The sequence below is a fragment of the Osmia lignaria genome, chromosome 14 (assembly GCF_051020975.1).
Source record: "Osmia lignaria lignaria isolate PbOS001 chromosome 14, iyOsmLign1, whole genome shotgun sequence".
NCBI lineage: Eukaryota > Metazoa > Arthropoda > Insecta > Hymenoptera > Megachilidae > Osmia > Osmia lignaria.
In genome coordinates, this window is record NC_135045.1 from 9,928,343 (window position 1) to 9,953,220 (window position 24,878).

At 41.5% G+C, this 24,878-nt stretch overlaps 1 protein-coding gene and 1 long non-coding RNA gene across 8 annotated transcripts; one reads left to right on the plus strand and one right to left on the minus strand.

Moving 5' to 3' along the window:
• The first annotated feature begins 208 nt into the window (after window positions 1–208).
• LOC117605705 (uncharacterized) lies at window positions 209–24,007 on the plus strand. 7 transcript variants are annotated; one of them, XM_076692270.1, is made up of 13 exons: window positions 209–906; window positions 2,134–2,970; window positions 3,081–3,276; window positions 4,448–4,612; window positions 12,406–12,533; window positions 12,633–12,758; window positions 13,543–13,897; window positions 14,043–14,214; window positions 14,290–14,389; window positions 14,496–14,670; window positions 14,766–14,912; window positions 15,165–15,401; window positions 15,826–24,007. In XM_076692270.1, exons 2-13 carry the CDS (start codon window positions 2,593–2,595, stop codon window positions 20,229–20,231), a joined length of 6,585 nt encoding a protein of 2,194 aa, XP_076548385.1. In that variant the 5' UTR covers window positions 209–906; window positions 2,134–2,592; the 3' UTR covers window positions 20,232–24,007. The 7 variants fall into 7 exon arrangements, with proteins under 7 accessions (XP_076548385.1, XP_076548384.1, XP_076548383.1 ...); XM_076692269.1 differs by lacking the exon at window positions 209–906 and adding an exon at window positions 1,106–1,303; XM_076692268.1 differs by lacking the exon at window positions 209–906 and adding an exon at window positions 1,335–1,749.
• LOC117605710 (uncharacterized) lies at window positions 1,778–2,236 on the minus strand. Its single transcript, XR_013063480.1, has 3 exons — window positions 2,113–2,236; window positions 1,982–2,052; window positions 1,778–1,918 (listed from the first exon to the last, which is right to left on the minus strand). It is a non-coding gene; the product is annotated as an uncharacterized LOC117605710 (long non-coding RNA).
• Window positions 24,008–24,878: the final 871 nt, after the last annotated feature.

Below are 24,878 nucleotides of genomic sequence, written 5' to 3' on the forward strand. Positions count from 1 at the left end.
TTGAAAAATTCATGGAAACCGTTTCAACACCCCACGTAGAGACATTAACAACACGAAACTTCAGAATGAAATACTTTTTCAAAAACGTTAATGTTTTAAAAAACTAATGTTACCATTAGGACACACGATTGATGGACCATTGATAACGTACTACCAATGAATTATTCAGACTCACGTGGGTACATGAATCGCGTTGGTAGATTACAGGTTCGATAAATGTCATCGGTGCGTGGTCCAAAAGAAGTTCCCTCCTTCTCTTCTTCCTTCTTTCCTTCGCACACACATGGTTTTTCGATCATTATCGAATTACGATCAGCTCAATCGAGTCGTGATTGCGTCGTAACGATGGAACCGTAAAGCATAATATCTTGGTAGATCCCCGTGGAATCACTCTGCAATTTCCGTTTTCTCAACCACCGTCATAAATGTTTGGTTCCTATAGCGACAGTATCTTCTACGCGACCAACGAATCGATCAAACCATCTTCAATTCACAGTCTAGTACAATTTTTATCAAACGAAGGAATTTCAATTCTTTTCTGTTGAAACGAATAAAACATTCATCGTTTCCTTTTGAGATAATTGGTTAACATAGCGGTTCTTCTGCTTTGATTAAATTATAATTTCTCATCTTTGAAATTATGCCGAAGCACGTTGTCTTAATTTATCTCTGGCTTCTTTATTATTCTCCGACGTTCGATTTTTTGTTAAGAAAGGGTTATTGAACCTACCAGGTGAACGACTAGTGCACACTCAGAGAGCATTTAAAATTCTAGCTGAGTGTGCACTACGTAACGCCGGGCGCAGTATCAGCGACGCCGATAACAGCGGCGGTTTCATTGACCGCCTTAAAGTCGTACTTCCTATCGGAAAATTGTGACCAAAGTGTTGGAATGCAACGTGACTGGTAAGTCATACAATTTGCCAACAATTTATTTAAAAAAAAGAAAAAAAAAAGAAAAAAACTATTAAGTTGCTTATTTACATTTTTGCACTAAAATCGTTATCGCTTAATGTTTCTGTACTGTATTCATCATCCATTCTGTAATTTGACTCATTAATATTTATTTTTTTTTTACAGTCGTAACATTTTTCTGAGACTACTCGAAACGTATTGCGTTGTATCACTTTTGTTAGTTGTTTTTTAAATTTATTTTTGTGTGACCGTAAAATTTCCTCGGCAACTTTTATTCAACGCTCGGAGAATTCGTCGCATCTTCGCATTGGACACGCGGCGATCATAAATAACGACAGCTGTGTCGTTTGTCGCGCTCACCACCTCTGTCAACTTGCTGGCTGGCTACGTAAGTGTAGGGTACGGACTTAATGAAACGATTATCATCGCCGGCACTTCCAGTTGCGGTCTGGCCACCAGAAGCGAATTGCTCGCCTCGTGATAAGGGTTACGACGCGTAGAGAATGCAATGAAACACCGAGGAAAATATTCAAAGTTACTAAAATGACTGGAATACAATTGTCGTTCAGAATTCATAAATGAAAGGGCGCGAGGAACGACACAATTTTTGAAAATATAATTTCATCTAATTTAAACATCAAAGTGAACGTATACCAATTAACATATGTGTTGTCAGAACGTGTGAACGGTGAAATGAATTTTCTTTTAAATCTACACACTTGACAGCTGTAATTGGATTCTATAAATACAACCGGCGACATTTTAAAGTTTGCCCAACGGAAGTGTGAAACCTGTGACATTTAATCGTATCGTAAATTTCCGGTATTAATCCTAGTAAATATACTAACATAGTATCACCGTTGATGTTTCTCTTTGTTACTTTCAATCGTGATAAGCGTATTGCCGCCGTCTTGCTAGCAAATATTGCCACAGGCTACAACGTCTCTTGAAATAATTATTTTGAATTACAACAATCGTGCAAGGTTTCCGTTCTTCCTGAAACCTTGAAGCGCAGATGCAATTACGAGTGCGTTCCTATCAATTCTGATAAATGTTAGATAATTACAATTGTGCGGGAGGTCGTGGTTTATCCGTATCAGCGCGCAAACGGCGACCAAGCATTGTCCTATAATTTATCTGTTAAACGAGAAACAAATAGGGAAAAGAATCTTTTAATTATGCTAAACTTTCATTTACCATTTTGTATCCTTCTTTCAGGAACGCAGCTGCGAGTTCACTGGACCGTGATGATTCGTTCCGAAGGTTTCTTAGATTGCGAGGAGGTTTAAATTGGAGAAAATTTCTTGTCGCCGGTGAATTTGCATTCGGAACGTGTAAGCAGTCTCGCGTGCTTCCTGCTAACGAGTTTCCGCGCTGAAGTTGCACCCACCGCGACGACGAAGATCCGCGATTCGACCAGAAGTAATAACCAACAACGTGACAGGTCAACCTACCCGTCATTTTGACAGCAAATTCCATTTGCTCGTGAAACATTTCGTTCGCGTACACGAGCGTAAATGTGTCGCATAAAACGTAGTGAAATAATGAGCGAACATTTGGCGAATCGCGAACCGTACGGATAAGAAGAGACGGTGGGTCCCGTGCACGATCTCTTCGATGGACTCGTTCACGTTTCCACGAAAGAGTTTCGTTAAGCTCGCCAAGTAGCCACGAACCATGAGCTGCACCGTGAAACCGTTGAAGAAATACGCGGAAATCAGTTACCGGGTGAAATGCGTGGCCGTGGAAAACGAGCGCGTGTTCGGCGACGTGTACGTCACGCAACAGACGAGGAATCTTTTGTACTGCGCCGAAGGATATCAGTTCCCTTCGTTGTACGAGAGAAGGAAATGCAACTTGTTCCAGAGGAGCTGGCAAGGCCCGGATTTGTTGGAGCTGAACCGGAAGAGACCGACGAGAAGGGCTAGCGCGATTCCGGTCAAGGTGGAGAAGAAATGCTTGAAAAGGTCCAAGTCGATGAACGACGCGAGGAATTTGAATGAAACTGATTGTAAGAACGATGTGAAAAGCGAGACTGTGATCAGGGAACCAAAGGTATTTATTGACACAAAAGATAGGTTAATATAGAAGTACATATATTTCCACAGTATTTTAGGTATTAACAGACTTTAGAGAACAGTTCGAATGAGAAATGTCATTTTCAGACGTATCCAACGCCATTGCCGAATCTACCTGTAAAAAAGGAACGAACCGTCTCGTTGTTAGTGGATCAGCTGTTGCTGGATATCTACGGATTGCCAGACGGTGATAGAAGACGATCGGAAAGCGACTCGACAGCTTCATCCCTGAGGATACATCCGCAACACCAGCATCTGCAAAAGGCGCGTCTGCTGTGGAAAAGTAAGAGTAATTCAATATGAGATGAAAACGTGTTACGTGTGTATCACGAGAGGAAAAAAGGGAGGAGACGAGCGTGGGCGTCTGATAAACACGTTTAGCCGGAGGACGTTTATTGTGAATCTCGTGGAAACGGAGAAAATGCTTATTTAACGGACAGAATCGGAGAACGAAAATGACTAGACTTATTGTCTGGTCTCGTAAAAGTAAGCCGAGTCGACTTCGAAGTAAATTTTATTCCTTTCATACAGAGATTTTATTTCTCAAAACAATAGAGGAACAACAATGATGATTATTTCATTGTTGTTTCATCGAGGTTTGTAATGCGATTGATTTTTTTTAAGATCACTTGTTCTTTTTGCAAATACTAAGGACAAAGGGTAACGGTGCTGAAATTTAAGTTATCGCCTGAATTCGAATTAAGCAAAGACGCCCTGATAGAAGCTGACGAGACAAGAGGTCGCGGAGCCGAGACAGACAAGCGACCTCGTTGACTTCGAGGCAAGAAGGTTCTTTGACTCGGAGTGCTACCTTTTTCCTTGTTTTTTCTTTCAAGGAGGGAAACGCTTCTTTTATCTCTATACACGACGCTCCTTCGTTCCATCTCGTTGAACATGCATAGCGTAAACCAGGGGGTGAGATTGCGTGAATTTTAAAAACCAAAACCCATAAGCACGCGTCAGACTGGCGAAGCAGGATAAACGTTTGGAAAAGATGCTAAGATAAATGCTCGGTCGATTGAAATCTATTCGATCCGTTAGATTGCGGGTGATCAAGCCTTTCGCGAAGTTAGGTCATTTGAATTTTAACGTCGAAGCGAACGTAATTTAACTTAGTTACCAAAGATTTACTGCGGAGACCATGATCGCGAGAACATCAGAACTCGTGTTCGGAATGATGAAAGAAAATAGTAGGAAGGGTGGGTTTCGTTTAGCAGGATCGAAGAACGCAGAGGGCGCAAAGCGAAAGGGTTGAGGAACTTTAATCTTCCGGGGTCAACGTAAGCGCGGAGATGAGTTCTTTCGGGCCGTTATCAAGATTGCAACGGGAATTCGGATATTTTCTCAAAGTATCTCACCCTTCAGTCCAACTACCACTTCTAATTTACTTCCAACCGTAGCCGTTTTCAAATATTCATTTTCGTAGATTAATTAATACGAGTTTCATTTTCCAGGCAACCACGAACTTCAAGTATTGGTATTGAATTTACGGGACCATATCAACCATACCGGTGGAATGCTTATTCGACAGCTGCGACGAAAGGATTATCTCATTATCAAACGTGAAAAACAGTGCGCCATAATTACGGCTCATCTCCAAGCTCTCAGCCGAAAACGTAGTGAGTATATTTCGTAATTCCTTCTGATGTATGTATTGTAACTCGATGTTATCGTTTAATTTCAATTGAATTAAATCGCCGCATATTTCTCCCCTGACGTATTCCATCCAAGTCATAAAAATCAGTCGAACCGAGATGAAGTAACGTTTAACAAACAGCAACGTCTGTTTAACCACGGAGATAATGTCTGGGAGTAAACAATAGGCTTTCGTATAATACGAAGACACGCCGCTCGAAGCTCCGGGTTTCCTTTCGAACAATAAAACTGTCGTACGACAAAAGCGATCTTCGTTTCGTTCGACGTCAAAAACAGCCACGCGATTTGCGTGGCTACTTTATAACCACGCTGGCAACTTGTTATTTATCTTATCGCTTTTTCACGTTCATAAATATGGAACAGTTGGAACAGCAATTCTAATGGACAGTAAAACTGACTCGAGTACCGGATGCTAATACAGATACACAAATTAAGTACAATTTTAATAACATAACGAACGAGGCTACACGTAAAAGGTAAGCTGTTTAAACAATTTCCATAATTTTGTATCGGTATTAGTTGCGTTATTGGTTATTGTAAAACGATTATTACATTTTGCTTCGGCTTTATTATTGTGAAATTAACCGAAGGATAAGAATGCAATCAGCATTTACAAATTTTTATAATAATCTTTTTCAAATTGTAACTCAATTAAATTGATAATTTCAGTTAAATCTTGAACACCTACACAGTTCATCTTCTCTAAAAGCGTTCTTCGGCGCGTTTACGTCTGCTTGTCTTTCCATCGCGCATGCCTGAAATTCAAAATCCTTTTCTGCTGGCTAGACCATAATTATCTCGAAACACCCTCGTGCAACCCCTCAGAGGTATTTCCATTCTACCCTCTCGTGAATTTTTTCTCGGTACCCGCCGTTTTCAGTGGATCAGCACACTTTTAGTTGAAAGTCCTCACTTAAAAGGTAGCACTTAGGAAAATGCGTTATCGATGCTTTTTAACGCGGTATCTGCGAATGGCAAACACATCAGGCCCGGCCGACTCATCCGGGAAACAAAGAGGTTGGTTTTCACGTGGGCACGATGCGGTCGGTGATCAATAATTAGACTTTGCCGCGCGTATCGCGTCCAACACGCATGCCCGTCGTGCGAACGCGCGACCAAACCACCGGCGCCCAGCGTCATTGATAAAGTTTTAATGATGTTGCGCCTGCGAGCCGGAAATGCGGAACTTTCCTTGGTCTTCTTCAACTTTGGATCTGCATTTAGTGCGATGAACTCGACGTATCCCGCGATCCTCTCTACTTCGAAGCTGATACGCTTGTTCGAGTTTAAAACACGATTTGCTCGATCAAAGAACGAGGGTAATTTGAAAAATTCTTTTTAAATGAAAATAAATTGAAGAAAAATGAACGGGTTTGTAACGGTGTAATAGACGAGTGGAACGAATTAAGAGTTTGACTCGCCGCTATCTATCATCGGTTACACTACTTTTTATTCTATTTTCAAGAGCAACTATTCCCTGGTCATTTGTCATTCTTGACTCGAGGAACTTATTGACCCCGTGCAATTTTTCAAACGCCGCTTCTAAACTTTCTTCTTTCGCGCAGGCTTCTTCGGTGGTTCAAGCAACCGTGAAAAATATTAAATAATCGTTTCCGAGTCGTTACCCCGGTGCCCTTGCGGCTATGATAGAAACTTGATTATTTGTCGGAATAAATCCCACGAGAATTATGCGATGACGATCGTATCGATTGTTAAACCTAATTCTTGCATATAAAACATGCAGGAACGTGCAATCGCATGGGAATCAGTGCTTTGTTGTGCTGCATCGTATCAATTATTTGTGTTGTTTGATTGGATGCAACAGGATGACGGACTTTTAAATTATTCGAAAACTTACCGTGCGTTGTTGATTCTGCTTTACAGAAAAGAAATAGAATTTCAAAGAGGTTGAAGGCTTTTAATTCTAATTACTCTACTAATTTTGGAAAAGTCCAAATATTAAGAGAATTCACGTTCTAATCATTTTTTTCCCTCAAACGGTGAGTATCGACGTTGACCATCACCCATTGAAATTCAAACACAACCATCGTCAGTTGGACATGGGAAATGAGAACAATCGGTCACACAACGTTGCATCGAAAGCGGTCGAAATTGGTCGATCTCTCGTGCAAAAGGGATCGCGTGTCTCAATCGAACTCGCACACGCAATTTAGATCTGTTGACATCGACAGAGGTAATTTTACCTGCGAGCAGTACCTGCTGATTCGTCTTTAATTCTTACAGTCGAAACCAGAAAGAATAAGTGGAATTTTATATTTCTTCGTTCAGCGAATCAACTTCGTATCGTTGATCTGTTAACTGTTTCCGGCACCTAACCACGAGAATTGATAACGTCGTATGGTTATCGTGGTTTTAAATGACGGCCAAACGAAACATACACGGTTCTTTCATACTTGTATTATAGTAAGAACACAAGTTTTATAGAGCTTCTATTAATTTATGCCATTTATGGATACCAAGAATTATCCTCTGGAAACTTCGTGAACTGCAGTGCAAATGCTACTTTATAGCTGCGGAAGAACACAACAGGTACTGAATGATTAAAAAAGCTCGAACGAAGCTTTCGGCAATTATTTTTCATTTCCTGTCACGAAAGATTCATTCGACGATGAGCGCGAATAGCGGAGCGATACACGCTAGATCCACGTACATATCTGATGGCCTTAGTTTTCAGCGTGTTGCTACCGACTCTGACGACATTTCCGACTGACCCATAAAGGGACCGGAGTCGATAAGTTCATCGATCCATAGTACACAGCTTTATTGTGCACGCGGATTAAAATCGACTACCGCACCGCGACGGCGGCTCGATAAAATCTCTTGCATCGTCACGAATGCAACGGGCAACACGTTTACCTAGCCGAGAACAAGAATCTAAAAGAAACAGGAATTTCACCGAATCGTTAAGAAAAATATTAACGAGAAACCGGAATAATTTAATTAAACATTCCGACGAAGCAATCATTCAACCACCGAAGAAGTTGTTCATAAAGAGAGCAAAGAAATAACGGAAGTAATCATCAATTTCGCTCGGTTGCTCGTTAAAGGGCAAAGAAAGAAAAAGAGAACCCCTCGTAATCTGCAGTCCTGTACAAATTACAGCAGGAAGAGACGAGAACACGGCGTCGTCGAAGACACGACGAGGAAATAAAAGAAAAGGAAAGATAGAAGGTAACAAGCAGATTGAAGCTACCCCTAAGGAGTGAGCGACGGTGTTGGCCGCGAAGGAAGGTGCACGCGAGCACCCCCACGGGTACAAATTCCTCTCAGCAGGGTGGTGTGGGCTTGCTTTCGCGTCTGCGCCGTTAGGGGAACGTTTGATCGCTAAGGTTCTCGGAGCGGATGGTTCGTGGAGCAGTTTCAGTGCCTACTGCAGGGTTCCACGGGACAACTACCCCTCCCGTACACCTTCGCCAGCATCGTTATCGTCACGGTGGACGCAAGCGCGCAACGGAGCTCCACTTCCGCCGGCGTAGTGGTCGTTCAGCTGACTCGACGTACATCTTTCGGGGAAAGGGTCGTGCCAACCCTCTGTCAGCCGTGAAAACGAGACGAAAGTAGAAACGAAACGGACCGAGTCGAGTCGCGTTTCTATCCCTGACTAAATCTCCTCGTGCGAGTTCGATCGCGTTCTCGTGACCGTTCTTTTCCTTCTCGAACGTGTACATGGAGCTGGACGAGCGTGTGAACGAGTACGCGTCAGTGTCCACCTTCTGGTGAGTGTTCGAGAACCGAGTGTGCTCGATGACACGAGGACAGATGCGTAGCCCGAACTGCGGTTTTCATGGGGACACGGCGTCGTCCACTTCCCTTTCACGACGTCGATTCGCGCACTGACAATGGTAAGACGTCCCCGGGGTTGTCTCCTGGGAATGTGTTTTCATAATATCCCTGATCGATGGAATTACGTCCAGCTATACGGACATCGTTTTCCCTTGCGTCCTTTCGAGTGTACTAGACGTCTGTTGAATTTAAGGGAACTACCAGGGTGGTTGAAAGAGAAAGAAGGGTATCCGAGGTGTCGTAAATTGTACTGGTGCGCTTGGAACGTTCCACGGGAGATGTTCTTTTGTGCTGGTAGTATGGAAGGAATAAGTAGGCCTGGAAAGACTCGGGAAATCGATGTGAACGCCTTTGCCAGAATGGGATTAGATAAATCAAAACGCTCGATACGGGTTCGGCTGGCGTTAATTCCTCGCTCAGCGTTGCGATTCAAGCGTGTGCGTTACTCTCTGTGTGTTTGTGCTCGAGATCGTGGAGAGGGTAGCAACCATATGCAACCACTTCAATTGTTCCTTTCTTTTTCTTTTCGTTCCACCTACAGAGGTGTTTCGCTATCTATTTGACTTTTGCACTTTAACTCTGCTGTTTAGAAAAAAATTGTTTATTAAACAGTCTATTTTTTTCTTCGGTTTATCTTCATTTAAGAAAGTAAATTGTTGAATGATTTAGTTAGAAGCTATTTTATTGAATCTAAAATGTAAAAATTTTGATAGATATGGTACCCTGTCTGTCCATATTTATTCATCTATTCATTGACAACTTATCTATGAATCTTTTCACCAAATAGACCCACGTATATTGTAACGTCGATATATTCGTGTTACGTGCTTGTAACAGGTGGTACATCTCACACGAACGTGTTCTGAAAGTCTTGCAGCGGAAATTGTTCCGTTTTGTCGCCGAGAACTTGAAACGATCTCTCGTTTTTAATATCGTAATCGTGCATCTGGTACCGTCGCGAATTAGTAGCTCGGAGGTTGGTCATACGGTTGCGTTTTGAAGAATTTAATACTACCGTTGTTGCCTTCAATGCGGAACAGCTGTTCAGTATCGCTTCCAGTGAAATCAAGGGTACTGTGCACGAGCACTTAAATAAACAAAGAGCCTCGTTTTACGACGAAAAATTCTACAGCACTTCTAACCACTTGCTTGAAAATTCCTTCAACAAACAAACGGGAATCAAATATTTTCTTTAACTTTTCTTTGGAAAATCGCGTTTCTCTTCTATTCCTTCGGTCGTTCCTATCTCGAGGGGTTGCTTCTAGAAGACGTTTACCATCGGTTCGAGGAATAAACAGAACGATCGGAATTTCAGACACACGATAGAAATGCATCTCGCAGGAATGATGGTTCGCAGAACGCAAGTGGCGTGCAAGATCTCGAGAAAATGAACTCGCGAGCGACGGAAGATGAATCACGAAAACGGCTGAAAGGCGGTTGTACGCAGTGCAACAAGAGACGGGAGAGGTGAAAGTGACGATGAAGAAGAAAGAGTGGCGTTCCTAATTGGAGAATGAGCGGATTTTTCAACTCCCTGAAAAACTTCGCGTCAGGAGCTGCCGGCTCTGCCTCGAAGTACGAAGAACTGGAAGGTGAACAGTTGTCTTGCGAGTTCGCTGCATGCGGGACTCGTCCTGATCTAACGTCGATGTGGTTGATCGTTTAATTTCGTCTCGTTTGCACGAAACAATGTTTCATTTACGATTTTACGCACGAAAGCTGCTTTCGTTCAACGCTTTATTTTTACGATCAATGTTTGCTTTAGCAGGGAATGAAAATAGAATGCAAATTTTTCTTTTAAAAGGAAAATTCTTTGTATTCGATGCAAGATCAATATCCACTTTGTATACGATCTTGCTGTGCTTCGTTCTGTATTGTTTCTTACATTTGCAAATTTATTCTTCAAAGAAGAAAAGAAGGATGTAGGAAATGTTCTTCGGTATTTAACCCTCAGGGGGTGGAACTACATCTTTGTTGACGTTACACTGTTTCTTAAAATATTATTTCTGCAATATATGAAAATCTTTCATTTGGAAACTTGAGTACCTATTTTTAGTCGATATACCGTTGCACACGAAGGTCGGGGTCGCGATTGACCCGGTCACCACCGTCCGAGGGTTAATTAAATGAATTTACTTCATTTCCACGCTGTGCTAATTTGCATATTCGTTCTAAGTTGTCATAAATATTTAAATAAAATCTTCAAACTGATTTCTATGCTACTGGGAATTCTATGAACGATTAACAATCGATTGAAACGGTGATCAAGTTTCTGGAAAAGTAGATCGTTTTTATTCTCTTTGATTTTACTTCAAACCGAATAAAACTTCCATCAAGTTGATCTTGTTCGAGTGAAATTGTGATGGTTCAAAAGAGATTCGGTTACGCGTAGACGAGATTCAAGTTGCAGGATACTCTTAGCTATCCTCGAATAACAAAGGAATAATGGAAACCGATTCTCGTTTGCGTCATTTCAAATATTCTTGGATTCTACATTTCCGTCATTTCACTTGAGTTACAAATTGCATCGCGAAATTAGTGTTTAAAGTTTTCAAACGAAACGAACGATGTTCATTAATGGAGGAATGGTAAGTGCGGCTTAAATAACAAACTCGTGCTTGAATATATTAAATTTGTATTCGGTTTGTTTCCGAAGAATCCTGTGCAGCTGCAAGCAGATCAACTTCTGCAGAAGTTTTAATGACTCATGACTTTTCTGTTAAGTTTCAAACTGTCAGCAGGAAAGTTCTAAAAATTTGAAGACCGTACTGTACTTTGCATCTGCTTTCAATTTTCTTAGCCATTTACATTGCACAAATTGAATACTGAATGCAATGTTTTTATGGATTATTGATACCTAGGCTGCCGCAGTAGAAACGGAAGTGTGTAGTAAGACATAGTGATAGCTCAACCCTTAGATGGCAGAGCCAAAGCTTTATTCACCCTACCTAATCAGAGTTTAAAAGTATTATTATTTTAGATACTATTTTCGCAATATATAAAAGTCTTTATTTTGAAAATTCTCGCCTAATTTTAGGCTACAAATTGCACAGATTATTAACACTAGATTGCCGGGCAAATAGATCCGTCAAAATAGGTATAGTATATATGGATGTTTGGAACTAAGGAGTGGGGAGGGGAAGGAATTAGTATTTGTATATGTATACATTTCATAATTCTATTAAAAACCAACATATGTTTTAAAAAAAATTATTTAAGTTTTTCTATATATATAGCAATAAAATCGTAAATGAGTCAAATTAACTCGCTCTGGCAATCTAGTGTTAAGAATTCCAAAATTATAAAGGATATCAATAGTTAATTTTCAAATTTACGCTTTTAATTTTGTACCTTCTACAATTAACATTTAACACCAATTACAAATTTAATTTTCCAGCGTTTTAGAAACGCTTCCCAGCAATTCAAACTTAATTCAAATATCACTAATGTCAATCGAGAGGTACTTTGAATATTTCACAATTCGGTCGAACGTTTGTAGAATTTGTCACGCAGACGCTTTCGGAATTCATGGTAGCTAATCAAATAATTATATTAAAAGCGTTCAAACCGTCTAAACGATAAACCCGTTAATGAGCTTCGCGTTCTATGATCATTTAAGCGTTTGATTCCGTATAACCGAGCCAAATCTCGAACAAATCATATAACCGAACAAATCTTTGTTCCTACTGTCGCGTACCATCGAGCCAAATGTCTGATTGTGAAACTTTATAAATCAAATGAAACGGGAACCGACGTTCCCGATCGAATTAAGGACATTAACGTTTCTGTTTGTTGAATCCGATAGAAGCTACTCCAGTCACTTAACTAACGACTGTTTTCCTTACCGTCTGCGATAGTTTCATGATTGTGTTGTTCAATGACTTTAACTTCTTTACATTGTATTATCTTTGAACGTCTTTATTTTCCAATATTACTTTTACCCAATTTACAGTCGAAGACACGAAGATGAGATTTAGTCTGACCCCGCAACCGGGAGAAAGCGGTTTCATACAATGGCTGGACGCGATGAAGATGGTCGCCAGGTTGCAGGGAGGAATTCCGCCGGAATTTCGAAGGAAGGCGAGTATCAGACAAGATTCTTCCAGCTGGTGGCTTGTTATTTTAAGAGACGAGAGCATCCTCATTTTTCTCTCTCTCTTTTCTCTAAATATTTCACAGTTATGGCTGACGCTGGCAGAACGTCATCTGGAACAGCGTGGCGTAGATTGGAAGCAGGCTGAAAAGATCTGCTTCAACGAGTGGAGCAATCCTGACGATGAAGAGCTCGGTATACAAATCGTTAAAGTAAGTCTGAAAAACGTGCACACTTTTTAACGTTAGTTGTTCCACGTACCGTCCGTACTTTTCGTTACACTCTGTCATTCTCAATTTTTCTCCCTCGTAACGGACGATAGCAAAGAAATTTCTTAAATGGTGCTTGATAAAATTTGAATTTCAAATTTATCAAGCTCCTTTTCCATCCATCTTTTTGTACGTGTGTTTTATCGATTAAAAGCATTAGGGATGACCCTATTCAAGTACCAAGTAATGAAAACTTTTCTGTTGAATCTTCTAATGAAACGTCGACCGATATAACTTGCCGATCCATTCATCCACTTTTTACATTCTTTCATTCCTTCCAATGAACGTTTCACTGAAAAAACTTCTCATAACCCGTAGTATATAAATAAAAGCTTTCACTAGCTCTCACCTTCTCCGTATCTTCGAGATAGTCCTTCGAACGATCTTGGTCCCATAAAAAAAAAAGGTACATGATTTAACGTACATCTTACGTAACGACATCGCAGAAAAATCCATCCGAGCTGACGTGATCAGGTCCTTAACGGTCTTCGTTGGCCGTATAATCAGGGCCAATTAAATTTCGATCATTAATCACTTCGACGCCGGCCAATTAAGCATCGCCGATGAGCCTTTCAATTATTCCTTTCGCGCGATCAACGAACGAACGACGCGGCATCTCGGCTCGTACGGAGGATCCATGGTGCAGCCCCATGGTTTCGTTCTTTGCTTATCGAAATCGTAATTCAAGGAAAGGGATCGTATAGGGCACGGGACGGTGTCGTTTCAGGACTTACACAGGACCGGCTGCAGTTTATTTTGCGGCGCGGCTGGCAGAGACAATCAGGCGGTGCTTCGTCGAGTTTTGCTCGGTTTCGCGCGATGGAACAAGTCCGTCGGCTATTGCCAAGGCCTGAACGTGTTGGCCGCTCTGGTTCTGCAAGTTATGGATCGGGCCGAGTCCGCCGCTGTGAAGGTGATGATCTACTTGATAGAGGGTGTGCTGCCAGAGGGTTATTTCGCGGACAATCTGCGAGGCCTGTCCGTGGACATGGCGGTGTTTCGAGATCTCCTCAGGGCGAGGCTGCCCAGGCTCTCGAAACACCTGGAGGCACTGCAGAACGACGCGAAGGACAAGGCGACAGGTAACGATCACCTTACTTATCTCCGTGTAATTTTATCTCCTCGACTCGTTTAACGCGTCGAATGCCGCGAGGGTCACTGCTGACCTATATAATAAATTATTTAATTTACTGGACAGTTATTTCATTTGGAAAAATGATTTTCCAGGGAGCAGCTATGAGCCACCTCTGACGAATGTGTTCACGATGCAATGGTTCCTTACTCTCTTCTGTCATTGCTTGCCCCAGGAAGCGGTACTCCGAGTCTGGGATCTGATATTCCTCGAGGGTGACGAAATATTACTGAGAACAGCGCTGACTATCTGGGAAGGACTTTCGGAGTAAGTAGCTGTTTAAACATTCATACCTTGATTCTATTAAGTGAATCACCATGTAAGATCATCTTCTTTTCACAGTCGTATCATGACTGTGACATCAGCCGATGAATTTTATAGTATAATGGGAGTTCTCACGAGGGAGATGCTCGAGTTCACGGACACGAATAATCTCATAAAGGTTCGTTCAAACTATTCATGAAAATTCATCAGACATTCGTGTCCCCGTAAAGCGACCACCTTGCGATTGTATATTTTAAAAAGCGGTTTGTTCGTTGTTCGTGCAGAATATTGTTAGTATGGGACCTTTGCACGGTGTAACGGGACTTAGAGAGAAACATAGGTACAATATCACCCCATGGGCGAGGAAGCTTAGCGATGATGAAGATAGCGACACCGAAGAGGACGAAAGGTTGGCTGTCGCTGCTGCGATGTTTAGCATGGCGCAACGATTGAAGAAAGGTAAAGGGTTTGAAACGATGTTGTACGTATTAACGTGGTGATAATTTTATTTATAAGAAATTGGTTGTACCTTTTGACATGGTGAAATCCTTTAGTGGATCGTATACCGCAAACGATTGGAGCACTGCAGGCATTGGCACCCAGCAGCGATCGAGAACGTCTCGCTTTGGATATTAGCACTTTGAAACAGCAGTATGCCAAGTTGCGAGAACGCCAACGACAGGCGCACATTATACTTTCCGGTAATTGCTGATTATAATCGTTAATTTAGTTTTACACGTTAAGATTTAAGATAACAAACGACCCTCCCCTACCCACTCGACGGCTTCAAAGCTTGCAGTTTAAAGGAAACGTTTATTGGCCGTATTATGCAAACATTTAAGCTTGTCGCCCGCTTTAAGTGTTCAGAGATGTAGAATAAGAGTTATTGCAACGATGTACGCTCGTTGCAAATTCAACGGGAAGAAGAATGCATACGTTTTTTCTTGACGCAGCTGCATGTGCAAGGCAGACCATGGTACCACCTCCTACTTCTCAGGCCATGAATCATCTTTTAGTGGGCAAAAGTGCGCTCGTGAGTGGGAAGAATCGACCCTTGAGTCTACCTTCTGGTACTGCATCGACCAAGACGAAACCTACGACTCTAAGTCAGAATCGAAGGGACAGACAAGGCGTCACTCTTCATTGGAAAGACACGAAGAAGCCAAAACAGAGGGCTTCAAATTCCTCAGGTACAAAATATGTTTACAGGGCACAATCTAAGTCTTAAACGAAAAATGGGTAACTACATTCTGAGTGCAGTCAACATTATCAATAGTCAATTATAGTTTAATTAAAATTGAAATTCTAATCTGATGAAAACGTTGGTTCTAAAATTAACTATAAAAATGAAAAATATTTTACTATTCCAACAGGCGTTTTACATATTGATCGATGGTACTCGAGCATCGTGAGATGGTAATATAGAAATTTGCAATGGAACGTACCTTCTGTTGGTTGAAACCTACCAGCAGTTGGTATAGAACTGTTTTACCTATATCAGTAATAAAAGATCGCTGTATCTAAGATTCAAACCTGATTACAATTTTACCATCTATCGAGAACAATTCTAGCTCTTCTAAATCTTTAAATTAATTTATATCCAAATTGTCCTAGATGTAGCAGAAAGTCACGCTGCAACCTTTCAAACCGCGGAAATTGAACTGGCATCTCCGAAACGAAGCACTGCTGACAGTGATAGCGACAGCACGTCCACAGAATTATGCGACGAGCCGGACCGTCTCAGTGACGTCGACAGTGAAGATCTAACGTCAGCTTCCGAATCGTACGTTATAGCAACAGACGAAGATAAAAGTAGTCGAGTGGATGGTTCACCGATTCGCGAAACGGTATCGTTGGATACCGAAGAAAAAAGTAAGTCGGTCGAAGGTTCAAAGGACTTTGATACTTCGGAAGAGAATAATTTAAGCGACATGTCGATCGCCAAAATCACCGATCAGATCAGACGATTGTCGGCGGAGGATGACAATAATTCAATGGTTCCTCAAAAATTCAGCGCGCAGAGCAAAGTGTCGCCGGACGATTCATCGACAAAAGCAGTGGAAACGGAAAAATCGATACCCAATCTGTCGGTGGACTATAATTCGGATAGCAGTACTGTTAGAAAATCGTTGGCTTTGGATGAGTATGATTACTTAAATATCGGTAGCAGCACAATTACCACGAAAGAGGATGAAGTGTTGGTTCACGAGAGACCTCGACCTAGAGAGTCCACGAAAGAAATCGTGGATCTTCCTCGAGATGAACTCTCCACGATCAAGAAGGACCCGATCGAAGAGAAATCACCTACACTCGTTCGTCAAGACAGTTCAAGTGCGTTCTCCAGTTACGCGACATCGTTAGATACGAAATACGATAAAATCATCGACAAACCCAGCAATGATTTACAGACGGAAGATGAGGATCGTTTCAAAACATCTTTCGATTTTTCTAGCAGAGTTCCTTTAGACATAAAACCGTACGAAGGTTCAAAGATGGGCAGTTTAATCGGTGACTCATCGAACATCGTGAGCATCGAAAGATCACTTTATTGTAAGACGTACGTGGGTCACCTTCCAATTGCTCCAGGAACGGTGGATCAGAAATTAAGCAAAATATCACCGACTATACATGGAACGAGTGGAGTCACCGTCTTGACTGCTGAAGCTCCAACAAATTCAGCGATAACAATGGAGAAGTCTTTTGACAGACTGCAGACGAAAGTTTATTCAGATTTGCTGAAGAGTCCTAAGACGCCTGAAAGTAATAAATCGTACAGTTCAGGCGAAACCATGGGACCAGACTCGAAACCTTCCAGTTTAACAGTGAGCCCAAGGTCCCCGGTTAGGTCAGACTCTCGGGATTTCTCGATGGACAAATCGATGTGTTCGTCGGTTAGTTCCGATTCGAAGACATTGGTACTTCGTTCCATTGACTCGGATGTTACGAGAGACGGCTCGAAGACGGACACGAAGAAAGGTTACGAGATGTCGGATTCGACGACTCCCATCAGCACCGACTCGTTGAGGAATAAGTCGGAGAGCAGTCCAAAGTTGGTGGTAAGCAGTTCCAGCGATTCGTGCAGCCCCGGTAAAATAAAGTCTTCCGAGAGGTCGTTCAGTTCGGACCTTCAATCGCCAATAAGTGCCAACTCCATAAAATATACCTCGAATTTCAATAGACGGGGCCAGGACGACGTGTCGGGCTCGTCGATGGAACTCAGCAGCGCCACATCGCCCTTCTACCCGATCTCGAATCCTAACCAGAAGACACCGACGTCTCCGTACAGCGGATCGAGACGAAGATCCAGCTTGGACAGCACAGAAACCTCGCCCGAACAGAAATCGAGTAGTTCAAAAGAATCGAACAAGTTTCTGAGTTATCAGCCCAAGTATGAGTCCTTGAAGTCAGCTGATATCAAAGATACCGATATCGCTTCTCGAAAAGGCGACAGTTTCGTTAGATCAGAGTTTAACTTGAAGAAAGATCCCACCACGAACTTGATCGATAGAAGGAACGGTGCTGAGGATATTAATTTCTATCAATCAAGCAGTAGTGATTATTTTCGTAAAGATAAGGACTTCCTTGACGACGGAGGAGACGATCCTCTGTCCGAGAAGGATGTGGTACCATCTTTACCTCAAGAGAAACTTGACAAACGTTACTTGAACTATCGTTACAGAGATAGATCGAAGTTGTTGGAGAGGAGTTCCAGCAGTCTGGATAGCAGAAGGTACGCTGACATGAAATCATCTGCGTCCTCTGATGAATTTACCACTTCGATGGTTAAGAAGAGATCCAGCGACATTCTGGAGGACATCAAACACTTGGAAGCGAAAGCAAATGAAGGATCATCGGACAGCGCAATGCTGACGAAGAAGAGTAGTTATATCTGGGAGGACCTGAAGAGCTTAGAAGCTAGGAGACAGGATACCTTCAGCAATTCAGCGAGTAGCTTCTCTAAACAACGTCTAGAGATACCTGATATTAACGTAACTGGAGAGGGGAGGAAGTCGTACGTCATTCACCCTAAAATCAATATCGATGAAAACAGTGACAGTATACTGAAGACTGTGGCGTGTAGTCAAGACAATTGTGACTCTGACGACGGTAGGGAGTTGAAGTTAGGGGTGTGGACCAAGGTGAAACCTCGGAAGAAGAGCGACAATGGAAGAAGGAACAGCGATCGAGCCTTGAAGATCATTCAAGAGAACTCAGCTATACTTCAGAAGATTCTTGCCTGTCAGGCGAAGAAACGGTTGCCGGACCTTGAAGAAATCTCCAAAGAGATCACTATAAGTCCTATCAACGAGGAGATTTCGAAGATCTTCAGTCCGATATTAGAGAAAATGGGACTGAACGAACACGAGATCAACGAGGAGTTGGCGAGGATCAATTTCAAGGATTTCGACAACATGACCGCGACCAGCGTGTCCGAGTTCGACGCGAAAATTAATGAAGAACTGTCAAAACTTTCTCTGATCGATGAAACCGAACAGATGGATCATTTCGACGTGGACGAGGTGATATCCCACGACTACTTGAACACCAGAGAGGCCCTGATAGATCGCAAGATAAACGAGGAACTGTCGAAACTGTTGGCAAATTACGAGCAGCATTCTCCAGCCAGCATAGTTACCCTGGACAAGGGACCGTCCAGTCAGAACGTTAGCGAAATCGACGCCCTCGAATTGTCCAGCATCTCCACGAACGTATTCTCTTATAAATCATCCAACGATTCCATCGAAACCAGAAGCGACTTGGGATCAGCGCAAGAGCCATCCATTCCGGTTGACAAGTTTCCCAAGTATACCGAGAACGTGTTACCGTACCAAGTATCCAAGTACCGAGTCGACGATTCGTCGCCAAAAAGCGACATAGATATCTACAGAGAATTAGAGAAACTCGATAAAATCTCTTCGGCACAAGTGTTACCCGATCCGACCCTGGAGCTTCCTCAGAAAGAATTTTCCTCTATTCCATACGTACCTGACACGTCACCCTTCAAGGACGTATCACCGTTGAGGTACACCTCTAAACCAATCCCATACGATACTTCACCTCTGAAGACCTCCTATGATCCCTATAAAGCTTTCGACTTTAAACCTAAACTATCTCCCAAGCAATCTACTAATCCTTTCGCGACAACTGTTTACGATAAACCCATCATGGATCCCACGTACGACTATATTAATCATAAATCAGAAATCTCGATCAACACTTACGACCTGCACCTTAAGAGTCCAATGATGACGAAAGAGTCACTGGAATTTCGAGTGAGATACGAAGAACAGCCAGTCAGAGAAGTCAGCACCGATTACATGTCACTTTCGACTGATAGACCTATAATTAGCTCGAACAAGTCATCTCCTTATTACAGCAATGGTAACAGCGATCCATTGACACCTACGAAGTACATTACCAAGGAGGACAGGTGTTTGGACAGCGGGACTACCTTCTTAGATTATCCTGGTGAATCTTCAGAGATTCTTCGTCGTAAATACGATCCACTGTCCCCGAAGGAATATTCCCATGGGAAGGGCACGGAATACGATAGACACTTGACCACGTTGCCCTCCATCGATACAGAAGCAGAGGTGGGATCGTATTTGACGACCAGACATCGGGACTATCATCCTTTGTCCCCGAATAGACAGTTCGCTGATCAACACTTTCCTTCCTCTATCAATCATTACGCCTCGAAACTCTCGCCGGGTTTGATCGACGAATCGAAACGTCCCGTCTCTCATCCGGAGTTTCCGGGTAAGATAAGCGTTGGGAAATATGGAGAGTTGCCCGATAGGACTGGATCGAACAATTACAAGAAATCTTCTCTGAGCCTGGGTAACATAGGACATTCGAGTAAAAACGTGGATGATAATTACGATACTGTGATCAGCCCGAGAACCCAGTTCAGTCCATTTCCTGTGAGAAATGCTACTAGGAAGCCGAAGGAACTCGCTTTGAAACTGGGTCTCTATTCACCGAAGGGCACAGACATGGGACAGTTGAAGAGGTCATAGTGTAAGAAGGTAACACTTCCGTTTCTTTGGTTTCCGTATCGACGTATTGATAGAAACGAATGGATTATCTGTACACTCGTGCAAGGAATTAGTGTGCTCGTATCAGCGAGCTGGATGTAAGATAAGTGGGCCTAAATCGTTGTTTCTCGTTTGTGGAGTCTGATGTTGCCAATCGTCGAAGCTAATGTTACACGGATCGTACGGTGTTATAAGTTAGCGTGTAAGTGTCGGTTATGAACTAAACGAAAGAACGTATATCGTTCGTCTAGTTTAAGGCAACGTTATATCCTGACGAACGTTGCTAAACAATTTTCACAATTTATCTTCCTCTCTCCTAATCGTTAGCCAATTAAGCTACGTTTATCTCCGAGTTATTATAGTCTACGAACGTTGACTAATTACCAGAATATTTTTCCTCTTCATTTTTTACGAATTCTGCTCGACGAGAACGCGGCTCCTCGTGAGCGGTACGAGAGAAAAAGCTTGCGGAACAGCGTGGAAATCCTCGACAAAACGATTTCTAACGCGATGCCTTCAATCTCCCTCCAATCACGCAGGAAATCTGGTTATCGCGGCTCGATCGTTCGGTAAATTGCTGTAAGTAGCTCGGAAAGCGCACGAAGCTTCGTGAAAAAGATACGTTGAAACGAAATGCCTTCCATTCCCTCAAACTCGGTTCCCGGTTTAACGCGGGAGATGATCTCGCGTGCGATCACGAACCGCTGGATCGATCGCAGGAACCGTGCTAACGCGAAATTTCCTTCGAACAGATACGTTATATAGCCCCCGGTAAGATTGTATAAAATTATTGAACCTGTTACGACGATAGAGCTTAATTTGTCCGTACGTTTGCGCAAACCTACTCGTGCACAGGTGGAAGAACAAAACTGTCAGGCTGTAGACACGAAAAGGGCAGGTGAGGTTGAAACAAATTGTACATAACTACATAGTCGTTAATTGTATATTATTAAAAGGAGAACAGAGAGAAATGGCGAGGATTGGAGCTTCGAAGTTGCTCGAGTCGATCTTTTTATATAAAATAAAGGTAGTATTTTTAGATGTTTCTAAATATGAGATAATCCTCGTATTGTCGCCGCCACTGAACGTACGAGCTTAGCCACGCTATGCTTATACCTTGAATATGTGAATCATTCTTCTTTGGTAGATTCTTCATTTCTGGTCATTGAAAATTTATACATTGTTCAGTCAACATATCTTCTTTATTTTAAATTAAGAAAAAAACCAAATATTGTGGGGTACATTTAATAATAATACAAATTTTTGAAACGATCTGATATTTTTTCGTAGTGGAATTAAAAATTAAGTTGGAAGTTCAGATTATGATTTTTAATAACTATGAATCCCTGTGAACAAAGGACAAAAATCGCATCGCAAAAGCGTACAGAGATAGCCCGTAATTTATTTTTCTCGGCTTGCATAGGCGGTATAGATATTGATCTGTCAATCATTACGTCCAATTTAAACCATCGTTGGCAGGTAGACTCGTCAATTCGCAACTCGATGCGTGTAGATTTTTATACGCACCATTTAGGCTGGTATAGTCTGTTGATTTGGTAGAAAGCGAGGATCGATAACAAAATTTTCGAAGTAGTTGCGTTAATGTGCCTCCACGATCATCTCGCGTGAAAATTCGACTAAATCGTCGAGCAAGAATCCGATGTAGAAATCTGCGCGTAGAAAAGGCAATTCGTGCGATCGTATACACTTGTCATTTTCTTTAATTATTTATTTTTCAAAATTGTGCTTCTAGAAGGTATCCTTCGCTCGTCTACGTTCGTTTTTAGTCACCTCGTCGATTCACGAGGATAATATCAAAGTAACGATCTATTAGGCATTTGGATCACGATACGCAACGCTTTAACAACAATTTTGCGCTTGATTAAAAAAATCGTACGAATTAGCGGGTCGTCTGGGTCTGCCTGGATTGATTAATGAATTTCTCATTGGCATTAATCTTCAATTGCACCTAATTGGAGTAGATGCAATATATTGGACCTGAATGATTGCTTTAACTATTATTCATATTTAACGAATGTCATTGAAAATTTTATTGATCTGTCCAAGCAGATTTAGCGCAACTGTCTGAAGAATAATTAATTGACAAGCAGACAACTTCAGTGAACCGAATCGGTAGAGGTTCGTAAGCCTGTGAGGAATAGAAAGTATTCGTAAAAAGGTGCTTTAACGAGGCATTGGCGCGTTAAGAGATGAAATTATCTAGACGTAGGTAGCCGATAAGCAGTCGATAGTAATTAATCGTTCGTCATGCTTTGCGAATGATCGTTTTTCGAAGGATGAATCGACATCTTTTACAATTTCCTCGGTTTTTCATGTAAGTTCAAGTCACTTCGGTTAATCTTCGAATAATAGTGGCTGGGTCAATCCAGACCCACGATTATCTTCAATTTCTTTTCCTCTCAATTATTCGATTACACAATTTTTAGCGCCGGTCATCAGTGACTCATAATATTCAACGTGTAAAAATCTAAATTACACTTTGGGTCATTAAAGACTCGGCTCCGCTATTCGAAGGTTAATGAACTCTTTTTAAACTCATCCTTGACCCGACAATACGCGTTCTCTGTTCTTTTCTTTACATGATCACACTCCTGGATTTAACAAGAAACTATTATATTAAAAGGAACATTTCTTTTCTACGAATCTGGAAGAGGGAAGATTGATTTAATTGGAAGGATAAGTAGAATGCGTTTATCTTATACCGCCTTCGTGTGACGATTGTTGCGAACGTCGATATGACGAGAATACACGGATCCTATAAGAGAAATCATTTATAAAGAAACGTTATATTTACAAAGGGTGTGTATGAAGTTGTTACGTGACCGTTTTGTGAGAATTGTTGTAAATATCCGTGGATACGAGTCATACCAGATATAAGACTGTATATTTGAAGAGCATAGAGACATAAGTCGTTATGAATAAATAAACGGAATAAATATATTGAGAGAGAGAAATCTAGTACGGTTGTTTATTCGATCCTGCGTTTCACTGAAACACGTTTTTAGCATCAAACCAATCCTGCGTATCGTGTTGTTTCGTAATAAAAATGTCACCCCATATTTTTCGTCTTTCTCTGTGGAATATGTTACGTTTTATGCTTTCCAACTTTCGGAAATAAGTAACGTCAAATTTTATTAAATAAAATTATAAATTTGCGAAACCGAGATTTCAAAGTTATGGAAAGGGAAGGTATCGCTTTAGCAGACACGAATGTGTTACCGGGAAATTGTATTCACAGCCATGAAATACAATCCCTTCTGTTGCTCGAGTTATCGAGAAATTTTGCAAAACAACGAGTATCCAGTTTAAAATACTCGGCCGTATCTTGTGCTCGAGTAGACATCTCATTTCGTTAACACGATTACGCGTGCTCGTGCGGGGGAGGAGGATCGCCAACTGATTTTAATTGGGATTACGTTTCAATTAAAACTCCGTTCCCATTAAGCAGCGGCGTTGAGTTTTCGAGAATAATTGATACGAACAACACGTTATCCGATTGCGAGACAGGATAAAATATGCATGTTTACCAATCAAGAGGTGTCCAGGGTTACACACCTGTCCTCACCTCTCTGAATAAATAAGCGTCTACACGATTCCTCTGTTAAGTAACGCGTACACAAGTTTCCTGCACCAGACACAACCGACAAATAACAGAAGCAAATAATCAGTAAATGATAGAAGATTAATTATAAAATTATTTATAATTAACTTTTTACCTTGGGAAGAAAATACATCGCGTTTGAATTTACGAACAAAACCAGTTTATTTACATGTATCTGTTCACACTTTTTATTACGCATACAGAAAGAAAATAATTTTCCGTCGATCAAAAAATCAGCCGAGTTAACAGGGTAACGATGCATAAAATCGTGAACGCGGTTCTCTTTCCTCGCGGATACCTTTGTCTCTCTTTGCTTTCATATCACCAATTTGAAACTGTGCTTTCATTTATAAATTAAAACGTATTCGAAGCAATTACATTTCGCTCGCTTTCGACGAAGAATTATCCGTTCGAAATTTTATTCAACGTTGCGTTTGTTGGCATCCGTTTGAAATTCCTCTGATGTTGAAATTGTAATCCATTGGATGGGGAATGAAGCACAACGCGTATTATCTGGTATAATTCTTGCAATCGTAAATATTGAATCATTAATGATTCTGTTAATTTAAAAAAGAAACGGACGAACCATTACCCGATTACCACGTGTATAATTAAAAACTGAGGATAATAGGGATTATTGTCTGCGAGTTGAAAGGATACACCAGATTTTACTTTGATATTAAAAACGTGCCGGGTTCAATTCGACGTCTGATGTTGTACAACAACTTTGCTGAATTTTAAACGACATTCTGCTAAATGCATCGAAATCTGTCCCATTCAGTATCATTATTTTTTATTTTCCATTTTAACCGAATTCACGATCACCAGTCTCGCTTTGAGAACGTCGAACCCGAGTTGACGCGGCTTCAGCAAAGGATACAAAAGTTTAATAAATCCATTCAGCGTGGTTTAATACGGGCCCCGTACGTATCGGACGCTTATTGCCGACACAACATATTCAGCAATTTGTCCGTTCGATGAGATATCCGTTCTAGCAATTTATCCGT

Coding starts and splice junctions, on each gene's coding strand:
- LOC117605705 (XM_076692270.1), top strand. CDS start 2,593: ATGAGCTGCACCGTGAAACCGTTGAAGAAATACGCGGAAATCAGTTAC. Junction 13,898..14,042: donor CGCGAAGGACAAGGCGACAG/GTAACGATCACC, acceptor ATGATTTTCCAG/GGAGCAGCTATGAGCCACCT. Junction 14,671..14,765: donor GGCGCAACGATTGAAGAAAG/GTAAAGGGTTTG, acceptor GAAATCCTTTAG/TGGATCGTATACCGCAAACG.